Source organism: Cutaneotrichosporon cavernicola (genome assembly GCF_030864355.1).
Source record: "Cutaneotrichosporon cavernicola HIS019 DNA, chromosome: 3".
Classification (NCBI taxonomy): domain Eukaryota; kingdom Fungi; phylum Basidiomycota; class Tremellomycetes; order Trichosporonales; family Trichosporonaceae; genus Cutaneotrichosporon; species Cutaneotrichosporon cavernicola.
The window spans coordinates 2,849,269-2,868,067 of record NC_083395.1 but is presented as its reverse complement, the minus strand read 5'-3'; the positions used below and the strand labels follow the sequence as shown (position 1 = coordinate 2,868,067).

Below are 18,799 nucleotides of genomic sequence, written 5' to 3'. Positions count from 1 at the left end.
TCGTCGGACAGCTTTGCCAGTGCAGTCATTTTCCTTTCATCCTCAATCAATACACGACTGAAACATATATTTAACCCAGTGTTCTAATTCAGTGCAAGACATAATACTGCTTGGAATCGCAACAATTGAGACTGGTCTTTTCAGTTGGACACTATTAGTACTCTACACGATCTCACACGCGTAGGGATGTCTTTGTCCAACGAGGCGAGACGCGGGCATGGGTACCGTCAAGGGCTGTCTAGACGGCTATAATCAGGGCCACTGGTTCGGGAACCTAGGCGACGGTGCCTGTAACTAAAGTTTGAGCATGCTTGATGTTTTGTAATTTGTAAGGATGTCCCTCTAGAAACTCGGAACATCACGGGGGGGAGGGGGGGGGGGGCGCGGTACGAGTGTAACGAAGGTGAAATGAGAATACAAAATGACGAGTGGCTGTTTTGTGATTAAAACGTCAACAAGACCCTCATCAACTTACTTTCACAGTCTCAGAGGAACCACGTGCCTGGTACGGATGAAGGTCGGCTTGAAACAAGCACCCCGTCCTATACCCTCCCTCATACCCTCATCCCCTTATGTTGCGTAAACAAACCCTAATCAAATTCAACTTTCAAACTCCCAGACAATAAGCAGCATAATTATACCAAGGATTCTCGTTTGCTAGTCTACCTCGTCCAAAGATACACGTCTAGTCGTGATTGGATAATGCTTACCTACGCATAACCCTTCTGCTGCGCCCACGAACGCACAGTCTCTAGCAGGTGCGTGATGGCCTGAACGTCGCCTGCGCGAATCTCGTTCAGACTCACACCAGCACTGTCTACGCCAGCGTCGATCACTGTCTCGCCCATTGCCAGAAGACCCTCGACGTTGGGTAAGCCCGTCGCATCTGGCGCGAACGCCGACGACGGTACGGGCGGGTTGGGCTCGATGCCAGACAGGTGCTTGACAAGTAGCAGGATGACCTCGCCCGACATAAAAGAGCTTGGGAAGTGCGCGGCGCGCGGGTACTGCGGCGGCAGTGTCTGGTTAACCCACTTGAGCAGCTCGGCCTGCTCCTCAGTCTCCGGCTGGCCGTAGTACGAATTGACCTGGGCGTCAGATACACAGACCAACAACGAACTCACGCTCCGCCGATCGCTAATCGCCATGCTCGTTCTACTCAGCATCGTCTCCTTGCCGGTAGATGGCCGGCGCGTGTCACGGTCGGGTCGAGACGGCGAGGGATGGAGGCTGCTGCCGTGGCTCGTCATTCTCTTACCGCTACCAGAGGTGTCGAGGCTCATCTGTTGTCAGCTGAGTTAGGAATTGACGAGCTCACAAGGACGCTGGCATCACGGGGCGTGAGCTGGTTAACATTTTCGCGGCGCGTCGCCCGCTGCGTAGCCTCGCGTTGAGCGGGGCTCGGTGGACGGGGCTGAAGCGCCTGCGCCTCGGCCAGGGGAATGGTGGGGATGTTGCACGACGACGTAACGGGAACAGAGTAGTCGCGCGCAATCGTTGCCTTCATGAGCGACTTCATCCAGTCGCGGACCTGAGTCCGGTCAGACGACGAGAAGAAGTGCGGCTTGTTGTCGTTACCAGGCCCAACCAGACGGAAGCCATAGTTGCCCGGGTTTGTGTTTTCGTCAACGATGATGCGGTGGCCCTTGAGGTCAATGTGGCCCTTGACACGGTCCTCGTTCTCGCTCTTGAGGTAGTACAGGTGCGAGCCCTTGAGGACAAAGTAGCGCGTTTTCCAAGTGTTGTAGCGCTCACCGCGCTTCTTGAGGTACCCGACCTTGTCAGGTTTGCCGATCTGGCGAAGAGCCGCGCCGACGCCCGCGCTGGGCGTGGCGGATGTGCCGTCAGGCTTGTCGGCAGTCATGGTCTGCATCGCTGGCTTCTGCCCGCCACTGAAAGTCATGCGCGACGACGCGCTGCGCTCCGGGCCGACGGGCGAGGCGTTGCCCGAACCTGCAGGCGGAGGAGCCTTGCGGTTACGGCCGAAGAAGCTCAGGCGGTCCGTCTTGTCGACGCTGCCCTTCTTCTTGTGGCCGGTCAGCGAGCTGGTCGACTCGCGCTTCATCAGGTTCTCCTTGGCGCCGGTGCCGGTGGTCGCGGTCGTCGCCGGAGTAGCGGGTATAGACGACGTCGAGCGCGACGCAGTGTGCGATGGCGGAGCGGTCGAGGACGCGGGAAGGGAGATGGATGCCGACTGACTGTGGCCCCGACCATGGCCATCGCCGTTCGTGATGATGGGTCCATCAACAGCCTTAGACTCATCGATAGACTGGGTGGTGGGCGTGACACTGACCTTCCGGCCGTGCGACCAAACATTGTGATGGTCGTCGATGACAGGCGACGTGGTGCCGAGGGGAGGGGTCGACTGAGCTGCCTGACCAACAAACGCAGGCGGCACCATGGCGAACCCGCGCAGGCTCGACGACTGCGAGGCGGTCTGCGAGTGCGTCGGCGCCTGTGGCGGGACCTGGGACAGGTGCTGCGTGTCGGGCATAGGTGGGGCCGGAGGAGGCCCAGGAGACGCGGACTGCGGCGTCTGCTGAGTCTGCAGCTGCGACGCCTTGTTCGAGACGGCGGACGGCGGACGGCGGAGCTCATTGATAGCCGCCGCGATGCGTAGGCGCTTTCCGAGCTGGGGAATGTCAAGCTCCTTCAATAAGTTGGCGTCAAGCTCCAGAAGCACGTCGCCTGTAATATCCTGCTCGACAAACTTGTTGCACACGCCATCGTCAAAGCCGCGCGAACGTGCCCACTCGACGACCTCGTCGACGGTCCAGGTCATGGGCGGCTTGGCTGGCATGCGCGAGGCCGAGTCGGGCGACAGTACGCCGGGTGACGACGCCGCTGGGCTTACGGCAGCAGCAACACCGGGAGTGGCGGGAGAAGAGATGGGAAGGGCTGGTTGCAGCTGCGCAGCCTGGTCCAAGCGCGGTGTGATGGTCGCGGGTGGAGCTGCTCCCGCGGGAAGGGACGCGGGTTGCGAGCTGGGCGGCACCACGGGAAGGTTGGACGTATTCATGAGCGGCGATCCGCGGGGTAAGGACGACGTCCTGCTGCCAGGCGAAGGTAGGATGGGGTCTGCCATGGTGGCTCCAGACGTGAGGTTTGGAGACGTGTACGGTTGTGCAGAAGTCACCGCGGTCGACGACGGACCGGAACCAGATGCAAGCGCAGCTGCGCCGACTCCAGCGAGGGCAGCTGCACCCGCTCCCGCAGCCACAAAGACGCCTGTAGAGGGAGTGTGCGAAGCCTCGGCTGCTGGCGCAGAGGAAGTCTCCGGCGGAGGAGCCTCATCTGCCGACGGCTGGGATGGCGGCATTGTTACTGTCTGAGCACTGGACTGCTGCTGCTGGGAAAACTGGGAAACGGGCGGGTACGGCACTGGGCTCCACATGGCAGCCTTGGGCTGGGGTGGAGTAGGCGCCGTCGGGATTGAGGCCTGGGTAGTGGGAGGCTGCGCTGTCGGTGCGGGCATCAAGTCTTCGGCGGGCACGGGCGCAGGCTCCACCGCAGCAGCCAGAGTTTGCGACTTTGGAGGGTCGTCCAAGTCCTCGTCCTCTATGCGCTCGGCAATGGTAGTGCTTGTCGAGGCTGTCTGGGTCGTGTGAGTACCATTAAGCGAAAGGCCGCGGTATCCGCGAGAAGCACGGCGTGATCCGGCGGATCCTTCCTCGTCGTCGTCACTCTCGTCCGAGTAAATGAGGTCGGCAACGAGGCCACCGCTCTCGCGCTGGTGTTGGCGGTCGCGCTCCTCGTTTGCGAGCTTGGCCTGGGCAGCGAGGCGGGCGCGCGCGTCCGAGTTGATCCCAATTGCGCCCTCACCGTCCGACACGTCGTCATCGTCCTCGCGCGACGCCTCCTGCGGGTCCTTGAGCTGGTAGCCCTTTTGGACTGGTGCCTCGGGTGTGCGCGCTGGCGATGGGCCCCCCATTGTGTCAATGGCTTCCTGCACCTCGCCAATGGTGCGGTCCATGACGTTGTTACCAGCGCCCTTGTCGGTGGTGACTAGTGCCGTGCCGCGCGGCGCGCCAGTCACGTCGAGCAGGCTGTCGCGGTGGTCATTTTCGAGACTGCGGTCCGCCGAGACTGCCTCTGGTCCCGGATTAAAAAGTGAGGAGTGGTCGTTGTTCGGGGATGCGACCGCTTCCGACGCGACGGGCGTTGCCAGGGCCTCGTCGTCTCCGTTAGCTGCGGCGTCTTCTTTCTTGAAAGCGCCGGCGGGTACTGCATCTGGGTCTTCGGAGATGTAAGTTGCTGGGAACAGGCCCTCGTCGCCCTTGGTGTTACGGCCCTGGAGGAGAGTCAGCATTTGCTCGGCAACGGAACAACGGTCAGAGTTCCGAGTCTGGCCTTTCGCCCTCACCCTCGCCCTCGCCCTCGCCCTCGCTCACGACGACCCACCTTCCACCAGCCATCGCCAAAGGCCTCGTCTCGTTCCAAGACCTCGATCCGGTCTCCGCCCTGGAACTCGAGTTCGTCGGCATGCTCTGCCACAAAGGTGTGGATTGCAGTGACGTAGAGGACCATGGTTAGACAAAGTTGCGAGTCCAAGCAAGTGGCCGAGCTTGACTAAGGACGGGTAATGGAGGTGGAGTTGTGCAGTGCTATGCTATGCTGTGAGTGTTGTGGGTGCTGTGGTTGTGGATAGATAGAGAGTGTGTCAGAGTAAGAAAGAGTAAAGCAAAGAATAGGATGTGGGGGTCAAGGCGAGAGAGAGAAGCAAGACTAGTGGATGCGAACAGAGGGGGAGGAAGGAGGGAAGGGGAGATGTCTGATGTGGGTTGTGGGTTGTGGGTTGTGGGTTGTGGGTGGGTGGGAAGAGGGGAACTGTGCGTTGCCTGGTCACTTGGGGTTACCTGGGTGAGTGTGATTGTTGGGTGGGTTTGTATGACCAGGGGTGTAGCGGGGTGATTTGGAGTGGCTGGGTGGCATGGGTGGGTGGGTGGGGTGGGCGCCGTCTTTACTAGTAGAGATGCCACGCGAGCAAGTCGGTCATCAAGGGAGGACCAAAGGGGAGCGGGGGGGGGTGGGTTGTTCAGGACCTACAAGTAAGGGGAGGCAGACAGGGAAAGTAAATAAATAAAGAACCAAGCAAAAGGCAGTAAAGGTGAGCAACCACATACAAGTTGAATCGGTCAGGGTTAAATAGGCACGGTTGTCGCGGGGTAGATGGGCAGATGGCATTTGGTCTGTGCACCCCTGGCACCATTGCAGGACTGGCATTCACCCGCGATCCGTTTGTTACCAAACGGACAAATGGCCGCTCTTTAAACTCACACGCTAAACACAATGAAGCACAAGGGGTCATGCATCAAATCAAACAGATCAAACAGAGCCAATGCATGCAATGGAACCAATAAATATGTGGGAACCGCTTGCTAGGGACAGTTGGGAGATGGGTAACGAGACGCGCCCTGTGGCATGTGATGGGCATGATGGGGGGATGAGCATGTTCAGAGCCGGACCTGACGTCGGTGGCTCAAGAGTTGGTTTGGGGGATTTGTGAGGTTATGGCACGTTTATATGTCCATCCTCACTGTTGTCAAATCACTTGTAACAAGTCGCCGTCAAAGGTCAAAGGTTAAAGGGTAAAGAAAGGTATGAGTTGACAAAGTTGGCTTGGCCCATTCATTCACCCATCCATCCACGTGGCTTGAATACCAGTGGCGCACCCTGACTCCGGATACCCGCAGGCGTTCTAATACAATCTAATGGCTAATATACGAGTTTAATCAATTGTATGGAGTCTAATATCATCTTCATCTTCACCGGATCAGGAACAATCCCTTTGGTGATCAGTGTTCCGCCATGGTCCCGTTTGGGACTAACTCTCTGCCACGTTCATGTGCGTGCGTAAAGCCCAACGAGCTTAGATCCAACTGAAACAATATCCGCAATCTATCTAATCATTCTTTCAGTCATCTACATCTATCCGACCACAATGGCAACCCCAAACACAGTCACAAAGGGCGTCATCCTCGTCGGAGGCCCATCCAAGGGCACGCGCATGCGTCCTCTCACGCTTGATTGTGAGTACGCCCCGTAGACGCGTAGGGTATGGTGCTAGCCATCTCCATCCCGTTTCCGCTGGCCATGTCTGACACCAGGCCCCAAGCCTCTCCTCCCAATCGGCGGCAAGGTAACCTCCTTTCAATCCAGCGCTGACCCCAGCCCATGGTCTGGCACCCCCTCAACGCGCTTGCCCAAGTGCCTGGCCTCACGGACATTATCATGATCGGGTTCTACGAGGACAGCGTCATGGCGCCGTTTGTGCGCGAGTCGCAGCGCGAGTTCCCCAACATCCGCATTGCTTACATGCGCGAGTACCGCTCGCTCGGCACGGCGGGAGGGTTGTACCACTGTGAGTTTGGGCGAGCTGTGAGGCGGGTGGTCAAGTCAAGTTGTAGCGGAGAGAAGGAGCGGGAAGGGAATAAAGACGCGGAGTGAGACGGAAAGGCGCGAGAGTTACAGCAAGGCGAGGGCCGACGCGGTGCGAAGATCGACATGGAGGGAGGCGGTTTCATGACGCGGGTGACTCGGAGCGAGATGGGGGGCCGACTGAGCGCGCGGCCGATCTGCCACGTCGCGCCAACCTAATCTCTCTCGCTTTCGAGCATACACGCCAACGTTAATCTTCTGGCAATCGCTATCCTCACTGGTGCCATCTGGCGCATGTCTGGACCGTATCTCAGCCTGGTGCATGGCGCGTGCGCGCTCTTGCTTCAAGCGAGAGCAACGTCGGCCACGCATTGCTTTGTCTCCTTTGCAGCCCCGCAACCATTCCCCTCCTAACGCCATAATGTAGCAGCGCTCGCTTCACTCACGCCGACGCCGCCGACGCTGACCCCAGTCCGCGACCTCATCCTCCGCACCCCCGTCCCCCAGCACATCTTCATCTGCAACATTGACATCTGCTCTTCGTTCCCCTTCACCGAGCTTCTGGCCATGCACTCGGCCCACAGAGGTGTCGGCACGATCCTCGGCGTCAACGTACCCAAGGACACGGCGACCAAGTACGGCTGTATCGTTAGCGACCCCGAGACCAAGCAGATGCTCCACTATGTTGAGAAGCCCGAGAGCTGGATCTCGAACACGGTCAATGGGGGTGTTTATCGTGAGTTGCGCTGCGAGGCAAGGAGATATTAATTGGCAGTCTTTGACAAGAGCGTGTTTGACGAGATCAAGGTCGCGATGGACTCGAAGACGGAATGTGCTGCGTGAGTCACCCAACCCGCCTGCACGAACGCCGCTGACCCCAGACACAACCCCCTCATCGAGCTCGACGAGACACTCCAGCTCGAGCAGGACGTGATCGCCCCCCTCGCCGGCACAGGCAAGATGTACGTGTGCGAGACGCGCGACTTCTGGCGCCAGATCAAGACGGCTGCGTCGGCTGTCACCGCTTCCGGACTGTACCTGAAGCAGTTCCAGAAGAGCCGACCCGAGCTGCTGGCTCCCAAGACGGGCGAGGTCATTGAGCCCGTCTACATTGATTCGACTGCTCATATCGACCCCACGGCCAAGATTGGGCCTAATGCGACTATTGGCCCCAATGTTGTCGTGGGCGAGGGCGCACGCATTGCCAACGCCATCATTCTCGACAATAGCGTTATCGACAAGCATGCCGTCGTGCTCAACTCCATTGTCGGGAGCAACTCGACACTCGGAAAGTGGGCCCGCGTCGATGGCGAGCCTGAGCCCGTTAGCGACGTCAAGGGCCAGATTAGCGTTAGCGTCCTCGCTTCCGACGTGCATGTCGCCCCCGAGACTCATATCCGCTCCTGCATCGTCCTCCCCAACAAGAACCTCCCCAAGAACGCCTACAACCAGGTGCTTCTGTAATTGATAGAGCGCATGCATATTGTATATTGGGTGTGCACCTGCACACTACACTGCACATATATTGTCCAAGTTGTCTGCATTGTATGTAGTCTATTCCGCGCTCTACATCTCAGTCTGCCACTCCATATCAACTACATCTCAAGCAGCCTGTTGTCAGCTGTGTCAGCGATAACCAACTCACCTGTCTATTGCGACTCCGAGGTCCTCACCACAAGAGTACAGGACGGCCTCGACAATCTCCTCGTCGAGCGCCGGGAACATCTGGTGCAGCGTGAGCACGTTGGCTCCGCGTGCCTGGTCACGCGCAAACTGGGCGTTGCTGGCATCGAGCGTAGACTGCATGTTGTCGTGGTAGGGGTCCTCGGCGTACCCCGGCGGTTGCGGGTTGTGGTAATATCCCTGCTGCATCTGCTGCTGGCCCGGGTACTGGCCCTGGAACACAGGCTGTGGGAACGGCTGCGGCGTAGGTTGGCGGGATACGCTGATGTCAACACTGTCATTTTTCGGTGTCTGTTCAGAGTCCGTGACCCACCCTTCCGACTGCGCTGGCGAGATGCCCAGCTGTGCAAGGAGGCGGCTCGGCGGCTGTGGCTGTGGCTGTCTTGATGGCGTGTTCATCGGCAAGCCTGTCGATGCGTGCTGTGCGCTCGCCCGGCTGTCGGCCTCGCGGTCGCGCGAGCCGCCCGGCGTCCACTGCATTGTGACGTGCTCGCCGTCCTCGTCGTCTCCGCTCTCGCTGTCGTAGCCCTGCTGCTGCATATTCTCTAGGATCTTGGTGATGGCGCTCAGTGGGCGCGATACAGCCTCCTTGGCCGCGTCGCCCGTGCGCTGGAAGAAGCGCCTCGTGCCATCCAGCGCGGCAGCTGAAGCCGGCAGTGCAAGTTGCTGCGCCTGTTCCTCGCCAGGCGACGTCGCGAAAGGGGACATGTCGCTCGTTGGAAGCGACGCACGCGCACGCGGCGAAGACGGCGACTCAGGCAGCTCCCGGATCGCCTTTTCGACGTTGCTCTCAAACTCCTGCTGCGTGATGTTGGACAGGCTCGATGCATCCATTGTCTCGATGAAGGCAATCGCACCCTGTAGGCTGGACAAGTAATACCCAGCCTCGCCCTGCAGCTTCTCCGGGTTCCGGAAGCGCTGGATGTATCTGACGTCAGCTGTCGCTGGGCACCAAAGCTCACTCGACGTTGGACAGCATGCAGTCCGGACTCGCCCGCAGCACCACATAGATGAGGATGGGCACAAACGCGTCCGCACCCGCCTCGTTGCCCATCGCGTGCCGGATCAGGCCAAAGATGACCTTGCAGCAGTTGAGTATGCAGATCATCTTGTCTCGTGGTGCCTTGTAATGGTTGATCTTTAGCAGTTCTGCTGTCAGCTGAATATCACTAAGGAGCTCACCCTGCTCAGCAAAGCCGAGGAAGCCCTGCGCAGCCTCGCCCTCGGGCACGTCGAGGTGTTTCTCCTCCACCCAGCCGAAGAGGCGCACGCGTTGCGCGAACACGGCATCGCGCTCGAGGTCGTCCGTGGTTATTTGGTGGCCCTCGTGCAACTGTGGTGTGAATGTGCTGGGATCAGCATGTGATGAATAGATGGGTGATGGGCCTGTGCAGTCACGCACTAGGGGTAGAGTCGGTTCATGACGAGCTTTTCCATCGCCTCGAGCGCATTGTCAAACTCTGCCTCGCTCTGCAACTTCCATGGCTCGACGGCCCGCATCTTACCCTCGATAAAGGCCAAAAAATCGCGGATAAGCTTGATCTGCTCGTTGACCGTAAACGGCTTCTTGGCAAAGTTGTTGAGGAAGCTGGTGTGAGGGTAGTTGCGAATGGATGACGTACCTCTTCAAGTATCGTGCAACAGGATCGGCAGACTTGGTCCTTAGGTCCTTGAGAAAGCCGGAGAAGTTGAACGCTGGTTCCTCAGGACGAGGGCTTCGTCGCCGGGGGTCCTCGCTGCGGCGCTCGCGCCTGTCCGCGCTATGTCGCGGTTTAGGACTGCGCCGCGGCTCGCGGTCAGGCTGATCAGAACTCCTCCGCACCGCATTCTCGTCTCCGGCTGGAGATTTGCGGCGGACCTCGGCACCTGGCCCCGCTGGTGGCTTGGGCCGGACCTGCGGCGCCGGAGTGTCGTACGGATCAAACTCGGCGAGGTCGGGACGCACGCGCAGCGAATTCGCATTCACGTTAGCTTGGTCCAAGGACAAGCTTGGGCCTGGGGTTGGGCCAGGTGTGGGCGCGAGCACGGGCTCGGGTGCCGGCGGCTTGGCGGGTGCGAGTGGGGTGGAAGTACGATGCGGTGCGGGCGTGTCAAGGGGTGCTTCGGAAACTGGAGCCGGAGCCGGAGCGGGAGATGGGGGGTTGGATCTGGGCGACTTGGGCGACTTTGGTGGTGGCGACGGAGCGTCTTTCGGCGGTGGCAGGGGTGCGCTTTCAGAGGAAGATGCGTTGGTTGCTGCGGATGGCGAGGAAGGCATGACCGGTATTGCTGACGATGAAGGAGGTGACTCGGAACGTGGTGGTGAGTGCGTTGGCGATGCTCGTGCCGGGGCTGGGGTTGTTAGTGTTGTTATCCCCGAGTGTGTCATGTTGATTGTTGATTGTTGATTGTTGATTGTTGATTGTTGGTTGTTGATGTAGATGAGGAGGTTGTTGTGATGAGTTGATTCCTATCTCCTGTCCACGTCCATCCATGCCATCCAGGCCATGCAGACTCGAGAGGATGGGGCTCGACGAGTGGGCCCCAGGTTCTGGATCGCCCTTTGTCAGGGAAACGTTACGCAACGCACTCCCACGGCCCACGGTTGTACTTGTCCGCTTGGCCCGCCTGGGCCATCTTTTCCTCGGTAGTATCCACCAGAATTGCCACGTGGTCTCATCCAACAGCACAATCACATGGGGCCTGCGCTACTTGCTACAGCACGATCGATGACCAACCTCATCTCGCTCGGTGGCAACTCGACAGATCGACAGATCGACAGACAGCAGACACCACACATATGCAGACATGGGGACAAAACGCCTCACCGCTCGTGTTCCACTAGTGTGCCATGCCGATTCCAGTTGATCAGCTCAATCGTCCCCCATCGCAGCACCACTCCCCATCACTACTCGCTCACGCTCACACACGGGCATCATACGCGTCACAAATAACTCGTCACTCGTATCATCGGGCGGGGCGAGCCCCAAAGGACATGGGGATATGTTGCTCGTGCAGGAGTCGTGAGCCGCGGCCAGAAGCTCAAAGTGTAGTCGAGTGTCGGGCCTTTAAACGAGGCATCATGGCGCAGAGGAAGGTAGGATTACAAAACGACAGAGAAGACTTGTGCGAAGAAAAAAAAACCACACCGGTATCTCTAGAGCACGACGCACTTGGGTTTGCTGCCGCTCTTCGTCTTGGACTTCTTGGACTGGGTTAGCGGGGACGTGATGGGCGGCTCACAGTCAGAGCAGCGCGGGTAGCGGTCTGGAAGACCTCACGGACACCGTCGCCAGACTTGGCCGAGCACTCGACGTAGCCCTGGGCACCGATCTTCTGGGCAACAGCAAGACCCTCCTGGCGCGAGACGGGGCGCTGGTTCATGCGGGCAAGGTCGCTGATGGTCTTCTGGTCGTCGCGAAGGTCCTTCTTGCAAGCAACGAGGATGATGGGGAGGCCGTTGCAGAAATGAAGCACCTCCGAGATCCACTGCGATGGTTAGTCTTACGCCAAAGCTAACCACTTGCCTTTTCTTGAACGTTGTCCAGCGAGTCGGGCGAGTCAATCGCGAAGCAGATCAGGATGACGTGAGAGTCGGGGTACGAGAGGGGACGGAGACGGCTGGCGTGTGAGCTGGTTACGCGGGTGAAGGCAATCGCGGGTGGCAAGACTCACTCGTAGTCCTCCTGGCCAGCGGTATCCCAAAGGGCCAGCTCAACCTTCTTGCCGTCAACCTCGACGTCGGCAACGTAGTTCTCGAAGACGGTGGGAACATAGACCTAGTTGTCAGTAGCTGCGCATGGGCAACGCGCCGCCGGCAGGAGCGCCAGCGCAACAAACGTACCTCAGGGAACATGCCCTTGGAGAAGACGATCAGACTGCATTGTTAGCGGGTGGGTAAGGTGGAAGGGTGGAGGGGCAGTTTGCGTGATAGGGTTTCGCATTGGGCGGCGAAAAGCTCACGCGCGGCGTGATGGCCGCTGCGGCGGTGCAAACTCACAGACACGTCTTGCCGCAAGCACCGTCACCTGGAAGATGTCAGCATTGCATCGGGAGGAAGGTCAGTTGAGAGGAGAGGTTGTTGGGTGGCAAGAATGGACGCGATGGTATGAGGTAGAGGAAGACGCGTGGGCGGCGACAAAGGATTAGAGTGGGTGGTGATGTGGAAGGGCGTAAAGGAAAGAGCATGGTAGTGGGTGGATGAGGACGGCATACGCACCGACGATAACGAGCTTCCGCCTGATCTCGCCGGACATTGTTGACTAGTTGAGTTGTTGGTGGGGGGTTTAGGTGAAGGTGTTGAAGAGGAGGAGGAGCGTGAGAGACGAAGTTTGTAGAAGAGAGTGAAGTGTTGAGGTGGATTCAAGAGTGGATGTTGTGCGTTTGGTGGTGCGTGCAGTGTGTACAGTGTGTGGCCGTGTGCGCTGGCGGCTGGCGGCTGGGCGGCTGGGCGGCCGGGTGGTGGGTTGGCTCTGGACCTGTAGGCAAGAAAGCTGTAGGCTGTAGGTTTAGGGCAGGGCGTGATTTGTGGTGGATTAGTAGAGTGATGGTCGTGAGATGCAACTCGAAGGGGCACGAGGGCAAAGGAGCAGAGGCAAGGCAATACGGACGCTGGTTGGCTACAAAGGCGGTTTGAAAAGGCACAAGACCAGAGGAAAGGAGGAATCGAGGCGGTGGGGAGCATGGGGAGGAGATGAGCTGTGGGCTGTGGCCAGTCTATCTGGGTGGTCGGTCATTTTGGGTGGTTTGAGTGAGTGAGTGGTCATCAAGTACTAGGGGTTGCCTTGAATGACCCCGTATCCAACGGATAGGCGGTTGAGGGACCTGATGGCTGATGGGGACCAGAGGGCCAGAGGGGGATTAGAGGGTCAAATGGTGGGAGCCACTCAGGTACTACAGGGATTTCCCTATTACTGCGCACAGCTAAGGTGGGCTCTATGGTGATAGCGGGATCAATATTCCCAAGCACAGACCATGTTGTACGCCACGGCCCTAGACCCTGAGGTAGACGCGCTGCAACCCCCCCCTCTTCCCCTGCTTGGAGCTGGATTGACACGCGCTACTCTGCCCTGGTCCTTGACCCCTCAGGCCCTCACTCCTTCGTTATTGCAGGCATCGCAAGCACTCCTTCCCGACTGTCGGGCCATGCTCGGTGCTCGAGTGACCAGTGCTAAAGTGCCACTTCTCTCAAACCTCATACCTCTCACACCTCAAGTTGAGCACCAAAGAGCCAGCAAGCAGAGCAGGCCAATGCCGGAAGACCCGGACCGAGCCGTTGCCGAATCCACACCAACCCTCACCGCTCCTTATCGGCTCGCGCCAAGGAATTGAATAAAGGCAGCACAGCGCGCACCGCTCGATGACGCGACGTGAGGCGATGAAGGCATCCCTGCTGGCGCGATCCTTGCAATCTGTACGCCCCCAGCACTGCTCTCCAGTAACAAGGCACTTACATACCACCCGTCTCATGCACCCAACCCCTTGCCACCCATCGATTGATACGATACAATCGCGTCCATGCATGTCACTAAGTAATGTCTGTCTCGGTCCGGGTCCTGGACTCTACACCTGGACTCTACCACTCCTTGCCGAGCTTGAAGCTCCACTCAAAGTCGTCGAGCCACTTGTTGCCGTCGTCGTCAATGATGCGCGTCCTGACAGCATACGAGCCCGAGCGCGCGAGCATGCCAGTCGGCGACTCCTCGGAAGCGAACTGGCGTTAGCGCCACTCAATCCCAATAACCCCACAATCTTCGTGTACGGGGCCGGCTGGGGGCCGTACTGCGGTTAGCTTACGCCAGAAGAAGCACACACGCTGCCGAGCATGGCCTCGGTCTTGTCAACTGCTGTCAGCGTCATCTGAGCCTGAGCCTGAGCCTAAGCCTAGGACTCAACGCACCAGTCACGCCTGCACGCTTGACGACCTGGAGGAAGCGAAGACCTGAGACAATCTCGTTCTCAACACTGTAATCAGATTCGCACACTCATCTTGAGAACGCACACAAAAGTGATCCCGACAGAGTACTCGACGCCCTCCTTGATTGTCACTATACGTCAGCTGGTTCCCAGCCCCGAGCGCTACAGAGCGCCACGCCACGCCGGACGACACGCCGACATGCCCCAGTTGGACTCACCAGGCTCCTTCTTGAGCTTGGCAAGCGCATCGGGGGACTGGGTGAGGTCGATGATAATGTCCTGCGAGCGAGTGGGCGACGTGAGGAAGATGGTCTTGGGGACGATGCGCTTCTGACCGCCTCCGGTTCTGCCGGTCAGTCCGAGCGATGCCTTCCAGCGCTGCAGCGACTCGTCCTCCTGGGGCGTTAGTGTGGTGTGGGAGTCGACTCACCTGGTCGAGAGCAGCAAGCTCGGCAACCGTCTTGGACTGGCCAATCTGGCGTTAGATTTCCGAAATCTCGTCAAGCCGGCATCCGAGGGAAGACGGGACACATGCCTTGTAGCCCTCGGTCTGGGTGGCAGCCAGCTCGTCGTCGTGCTGTGGTCAGCTAGTTGGAGGCCTGAGGAACGCACGGGAACAGCCATTGTGTTAGAGTAGAGTAGAATTAAGTGGAAGTGAGAGTGTTGAGTTGATGAGGAGAGTAACTTGATCTTCCCGTTATGTATCACGTCGTTCTCCCTCCAGCCAGCATGGCTTTGCCAGCCAGCCAGGCTATTACAATCAATGAGACGGACCAGGTGGCCAGAGTGTAGGGAAGTGGATCCGTGCGGGTGTGGTGCCTAGCCCATCGACCTCTTGAATCCACGTGTCTCAGGAAGCGGAATCAGATGTATTGGCACATCCCCCCAAGTCATCGGCGTGGATGGATGAGCCCCCCCGACATCAGTACCACACGTCCAAGGAAGGTCCAGGCTATGCTCTGGTCATCAAACGACGTCAAGCTTCTCCAACTCTTCTAACTTGACACTATCGACATTTCTTAGCACATCGGTCAATTATAGACATCATGGCGAGCCTGGGTGAGCTGCTCGGTTCTGCTGCGAGCTAACCTCAGTCGCCATCCTGGACATGAAGGGCAAGGTGTGCATGCCCCGACCTTCCCTCCGCGCTCGCTAACTCCAGTCCCTCATCCAGAGGAACTACCGCGACGACGTGCCGCCGTCATGTGTGGACAAGTTTCTGCCCCTGATCCTCGATATGGAGGAGGAAAATGTCCCGTTGACGCCGTGCTTCACAGACGAAGGCATCAACTACATGCACATCCGGCATAACAACTTGTATCGTGAGTCGAGTCCGGGCATTCCGCAGCGGCTCGAACTGGCTCCTATGAACGCTCACACACACCAGTCCTCGCCCTGTCGAAGCGCAACTCGAACGCGGCAGAGATCATCCTCTACCTCCACAAGCTGGTGGCCGTGCTCACCGAGTACTTTAAAGAGGTGGAGGAGGAGTCGATCCGCGACAACTTTGTCATCATCTACGAGCTGCTGGACGAGATGATGGACTTTGGGCACCCACAGACGACCGAGTCCAAGATCCTCCAGGTACGTCCTCTCTACCTGTAGTGCTGACTACAGGAATACATCACGCAAGAATCTCACAAGCTTGAGGTGCAGGTCCGTCCGCCAATGGCAGTGACCAACGCAGTGTCCTGGCGTTCCGAAGGTATTCGGTACAGGAAAAACGAAGTGTTCCTCGACGTTGTGGAGAGTGTCAACATGCTCGTGAACGCGCAGGGCAACGTTGTGCGTTCCGAGATCCTCGGCGCAGTCAAGATGAAGTGCTACCTCTCGGGTATGCCCGAGCTGCGCCTTGGTCTCAACGACAAGGTCATGTTTGAGACGACGGGCCGCGCTGCACGGGGCAAGAGTATCGAGATGGAGGACGTCAAGTTCCACCAGTGTGTGCGGCTGAGTCGGTTCGAGAACGACCGTACGATCAGCTTTATTCCCCCGGACGGCGAGTTTACACTCATGAGCTACCGTCTCAGCACGCCCGTCAAGCCGCTCATCTGGGCCGAGGCTAGTGTGGAGACGTACCGAGGGTCACGTATCGAGTTTATGGTCAAGGTCCGTGGGCAGTTCAAGCGCCGGAGTACCGCCAACAATGTCAAGATCTTTGTGCCAGTTCCCGAAGATGCCGACAGCCCCAAGTTCAGAGCGGCCGCGGGCAGCGTCGTGTACATGCCTGAGAAGGCCTGTTTCTGCTGGACAATCAAGAACTTGGTAAGTCGAGCTTGGTGCAGCCTGGCGATGCCGTGGGCGTCGACGTCAAAGGCTCGAGCGACGCCACGACCACACGCTAACTTCCCAGAAAGGAGGAGCCGAGCTCCTTATGCGCGCACACTTTGGCCTGCCGTCTGTCGCGTCGGGCGAGGTCGATAGCAAGAAGCCGCTCTCGATCCAGTTCGAGATCCCCTACTTTACGCTCAGTGGTATTAACGTGCGCTACCTCAAGATTGTCGACAAGACGGGCTACACTGCGGTAAGCTATCTTTCTTTTTTGGACTAGCTGACACCAGCTCCCATGGGTCCGGTACATCACCGAGAGCGGGCAGGACTATGTGCTGCGCACGATCCACGACGCAAAGTCGAGCTCGATCATTGCGCCGTTGTAGAGGCTAGAACAGGAGTTGGTGGCAGTGTTTGTTAGATATCATGCGACGATAGCGAGTTTATGTCGGCCCAAACGTGCGTGGACATTCATCCGTCTTTACATCAACTCCCTCCGCGTCGTCGACAACATATCTTCTAATCTATATCAAGGTCATTCTGTCCGTACATGTACGGGTGAGCGCGTCGGTGTTCACGTTCGTACGCCGACAGCTGGCTAGAAGGCGTGTTAGTGGTGTGTGGCGACATTGAGGAGCTATGCAGAGGAGAGGGGCGGGGGAGGCCCCGAGGGGCAGGAGTGGGAGTGGGAATGGGTATCAGGGTGGAAGGTGAGTCGTGCGACAGCAGTTGAGGAAGGTGCCGAGGTGCAGGGGTTGGAGTTGGGATTGGGCTCGGCGACCCGGCGTCGAACTCCCTCGGGAGACGGCGGATGCGGAGCTGGAACGGGTCGTGGCGGCCGGGGAATAGCGGCTGCTGGGGCGTCGCGCTGCGACGCGCTGGAGGTATATCGCAGGTGACGTGCGGGGAGCTCTGATCGAACTCGCAAACTGGGAGCGTATCCCTGTGCCAAGGAGCTTTCGGTGGACTGGGCCGTCTTGGGGGAGGCATATGCGGGTGCCAAGTTTCCGGTGGCCTCGGGTTGATCTCGCTCGCTGGCGGAAGCGAATGCCTATGCCACGTCGCGAGCGAGGGGTTGAACTCCTGCGCGCTCATGTCCCTGTGCCGAGTGAGTGGCGGGCTCGGAGGGCCCAACTCGCGCGAGGGCATATCCTTGTGCCAAGTAACCAGTGGATTCGAGTTGGACTCCAGGAGGGGTTGCAGTGGCCCCGACATCCCGGTCTGCCAGGCGGGTTCCATCCCCTCCCTGGGTCTGGCGAGGTGTGGAAGCGGGTGTGATGGCCTTTCGAGTGGCGAACCGTGTTGAGATTGCTTGCTTTCCCATGGAACTGGGTTGACTTGCGGCCTGCGATCTTCCTGTTTCACCGTGAGAGATCGACGCATCTGTGGCCCGTCGCGAGAAGGTCCACCTTGATGACGCTTCTCAGCCCGACCAAATGAGGGTTGGGCGTTCCGTTTCCGTCTGCCGACCCACAAATGGGGGTGCACCTCCTCCTGCACCTGTGCGGGTGGGTGGGTTTGAAGGTGCGGAGGAAAGCTCGGCGGCGGCCGCCGAATGCCGCCAATGTCGGAAGCGAGGACGTCCTCGAGCGTCATCTCTACGGTCAGCGGGAAGGAGGAAGGGATCACCTCGGCGGCGCTTCTTCTTCCTCTTCGTCTTCCCGTATTCTCTCTTTTGCTCTTTCTCAGAGTCGAAAGAATCAGCAGGGAAGAGGTATGGCCGCTCGATATCGCCGTAAGCCCAGGGAAAGTTGAACTTGGCCAGCGGGCTGCGGTGTGGTTCGGGGCGGGCGGTGTGCCGCTTCCGTGTGTCGGAGATGTAGTTGACCCCTTGCATCTGAAGGTAGATGTCTAGATCGAGTGGAATCTGCGGGTGTGGTTAGGAGTAGCAAGATGTCAAGAATGAGGAAGTGAAGAATGAGCAAAGATAGATGGTAAGGAAGGTTAGTCCACTCAGCCTCCACTGCGCTTCACTCAACGGTCAGACCAACACACGATCCATCCGAGTCTAGCCGCTAGTCGAGCTTCTTGGTCCGCTGGAAACCACGTCCCGATCCGCGGCTGGTGTTAACGCTTGTTCACCTCTTTCTCCACTGATTCCCACTACCACCCATTGTCTCGATTAAGGACTGGAGGGAAGGGCCTCACTTCTTCTTCCCCGTCGAGGCCCGACTTTCCTCCATCCCTTCCCCGGCGATCCGTTCCCCTCTCTCCAGATTTCTCTCCACCCACACCTTGCAGACTCACGAATCCCGAGAAACAAGCTCAGGCCGGGGCTGAGCTCCGCTCGCCTGCGCCTTCACTGGTACTGCGGGCTCGGCCACAGGCGTCGATTGGGTGGATTTGGCGGGGACAGCTACGGGGACAGCGACGGGCTGCTTTGTGGACTTGCTGAACACGAGCGAGGCCGCGACTGATGTGAGCTCCGAGGTGCAGAGGGGCGCAGGTGTACTCACGAACAACCGTCAGGAAGATGATGAGGAGGACGGGCGCGGAGGTGAGGTCGAAGTCAAAGTCGCTGGGATCAGTTTTCTGCTTGTATGACGCTCACGCCATGGTGGTGCTCAGTTTT

At 58.7% G+C, this 18,799-nt stretch overlaps 7 protein-coding genes across 7 annotated transcripts; 2 read left to right on the top strand and 5 right to left on the bottom strand.

Moving 5' to 3' along the window:
- Positions 1–710: 710 nt before the first annotated feature.
- On the bottom strand, positions 711–4,527 carry CcaverHIS019_0310810 (uncharacterized protein; the record flags this gene model as incomplete). Its single annotated transcript, XM_060599598.1, has 4 exons — positions 711–1,088; positions 1,125–1,283; positions 1,319–4,291; positions 4,402–4,527. The coding sequence occupies 4 exons, from the start codon at positions 4,525–4,527 to the stop codon at positions 711–713; spliced, it is 3,636 nt and encodes a 1,211-aa protein (XP_060456276.1).
- A 1,414-nt stretch (positions 4,528–5,941) lies between these two features.
- Positions 5,942–7,842, top strand: CcaverHIS019_0310800 (uncharacterized protein; the record flags this gene model as incomplete). Its single annotated transcript, XM_060599597.1, has 6 exons — positions 5,942–6,029; positions 6,108–6,139; positions 6,172–6,361; positions 6,851–7,114; positions 7,154–7,217; positions 7,260–7,842. The coding sequence occupies 6 exons, from the start codon at positions 5,942–5,944 to the stop codon at positions 7,840–7,842; spliced, it is 1,221 nt and encodes a 406-aa protein (XP_060456275.1).
- Positions 7,843–7,973: 131 nt separating this feature from the next.
- Positions 7,974–10,318, bottom strand: vps901 (uncharacterized protein; the record flags this gene model as incomplete). Its single annotated transcript, XM_060599596.1, has 7 exons — positions 7,974–7,989; positions 8,024–8,323; positions 8,375–8,989; positions 9,024–9,210; positions 9,244–9,410; positions 9,464–9,649; positions 9,684–10,318. 7 exons carry the CDS (start codon positions 10,316–10,318, stop codon positions 7,974–7,976), a joined length of 2,106 nt encoding a protein of 701 aa, XP_060456274.1.
- Positions 10,319–11,197: 879 nt separating this feature from the next.
- RHO1 (uncharacterized protein) lies at positions 11,198–12,296 on the bottom strand (the record flags this gene model as incomplete). The annotated part of the gene is made up of 7 exons (XM_060599595.1): positions 11,198–11,251; positions 11,284–11,529; positions 11,580–11,661; positions 11,716–11,819; positions 11,885–11,918; positions 12,041–12,068; positions 12,260–12,296. The coding sequence occupies 7 exons, from the start codon at positions 12,294–12,296 to the stop codon at positions 11,198–11,200; spliced, it is 585 nt and encodes a 194-aa protein (XP_060456273.1).
- A 1,319-nt stretch (positions 12,297–13,615) lies between these two features.
- On the bottom strand, positions 13,616–14,580 carry RDI1 (uncharacterized protein; the record flags this gene model as incomplete). Its single annotated transcript, XM_060599594.1, has 8 exons — positions 13,616–13,753; positions 13,837–13,883; positions 13,940–14,004; positions 14,042–14,087; positions 14,175–14,352; positions 14,387–14,431; positions 14,492–14,533; positions 14,569–14,580. The coding sequence occupies 8 exons, from the start codon at positions 14,578–14,580 to the stop codon at positions 13,616–13,618; spliced, it is 573 nt and encodes a 190-aa protein (XP_060456272.1).
- Positions 14,581–15,002: 422 nt separating this feature from the next.
- On the top strand, positions 15,003–16,613 carry apm1 (uncharacterized protein; the record flags this gene model as incomplete). The annotated part of the gene is made up of 7 exons (XM_060599593.1): positions 15,003–15,015; positions 15,051–15,076; positions 15,119–15,278; positions 15,344–15,540; positions 15,574–16,221; positions 16,310–16,480; positions 16,518–16,613. 7 exons carry the CDS (start codon positions 15,003–15,005, stop codon positions 16,611–16,613), a joined length of 1,311 nt encoding a protein of 436 aa, XP_060456271.1.
- A 1,629-nt stretch (positions 16,614–18,242) lies between these two features.
- Positions 18,243–18,783, bottom strand: CcaverHIS019_0310750 (uncharacterized protein; the record flags this gene model as incomplete). Its single annotated transcript, XM_060599592.1, has 4 exons — positions 18,243–18,288; positions 18,475–18,640; positions 18,684–18,745; positions 18,779–18,783. 4 exons carry the CDS (start codon positions 18,781–18,783, stop codon positions 18,243–18,245), a joined length of 279 nt encoding a protein of 92 aa, XP_060456270.1.
- Between the last annotated feature and the right edge of the window lie 16 nt (positions 18,784–18,799).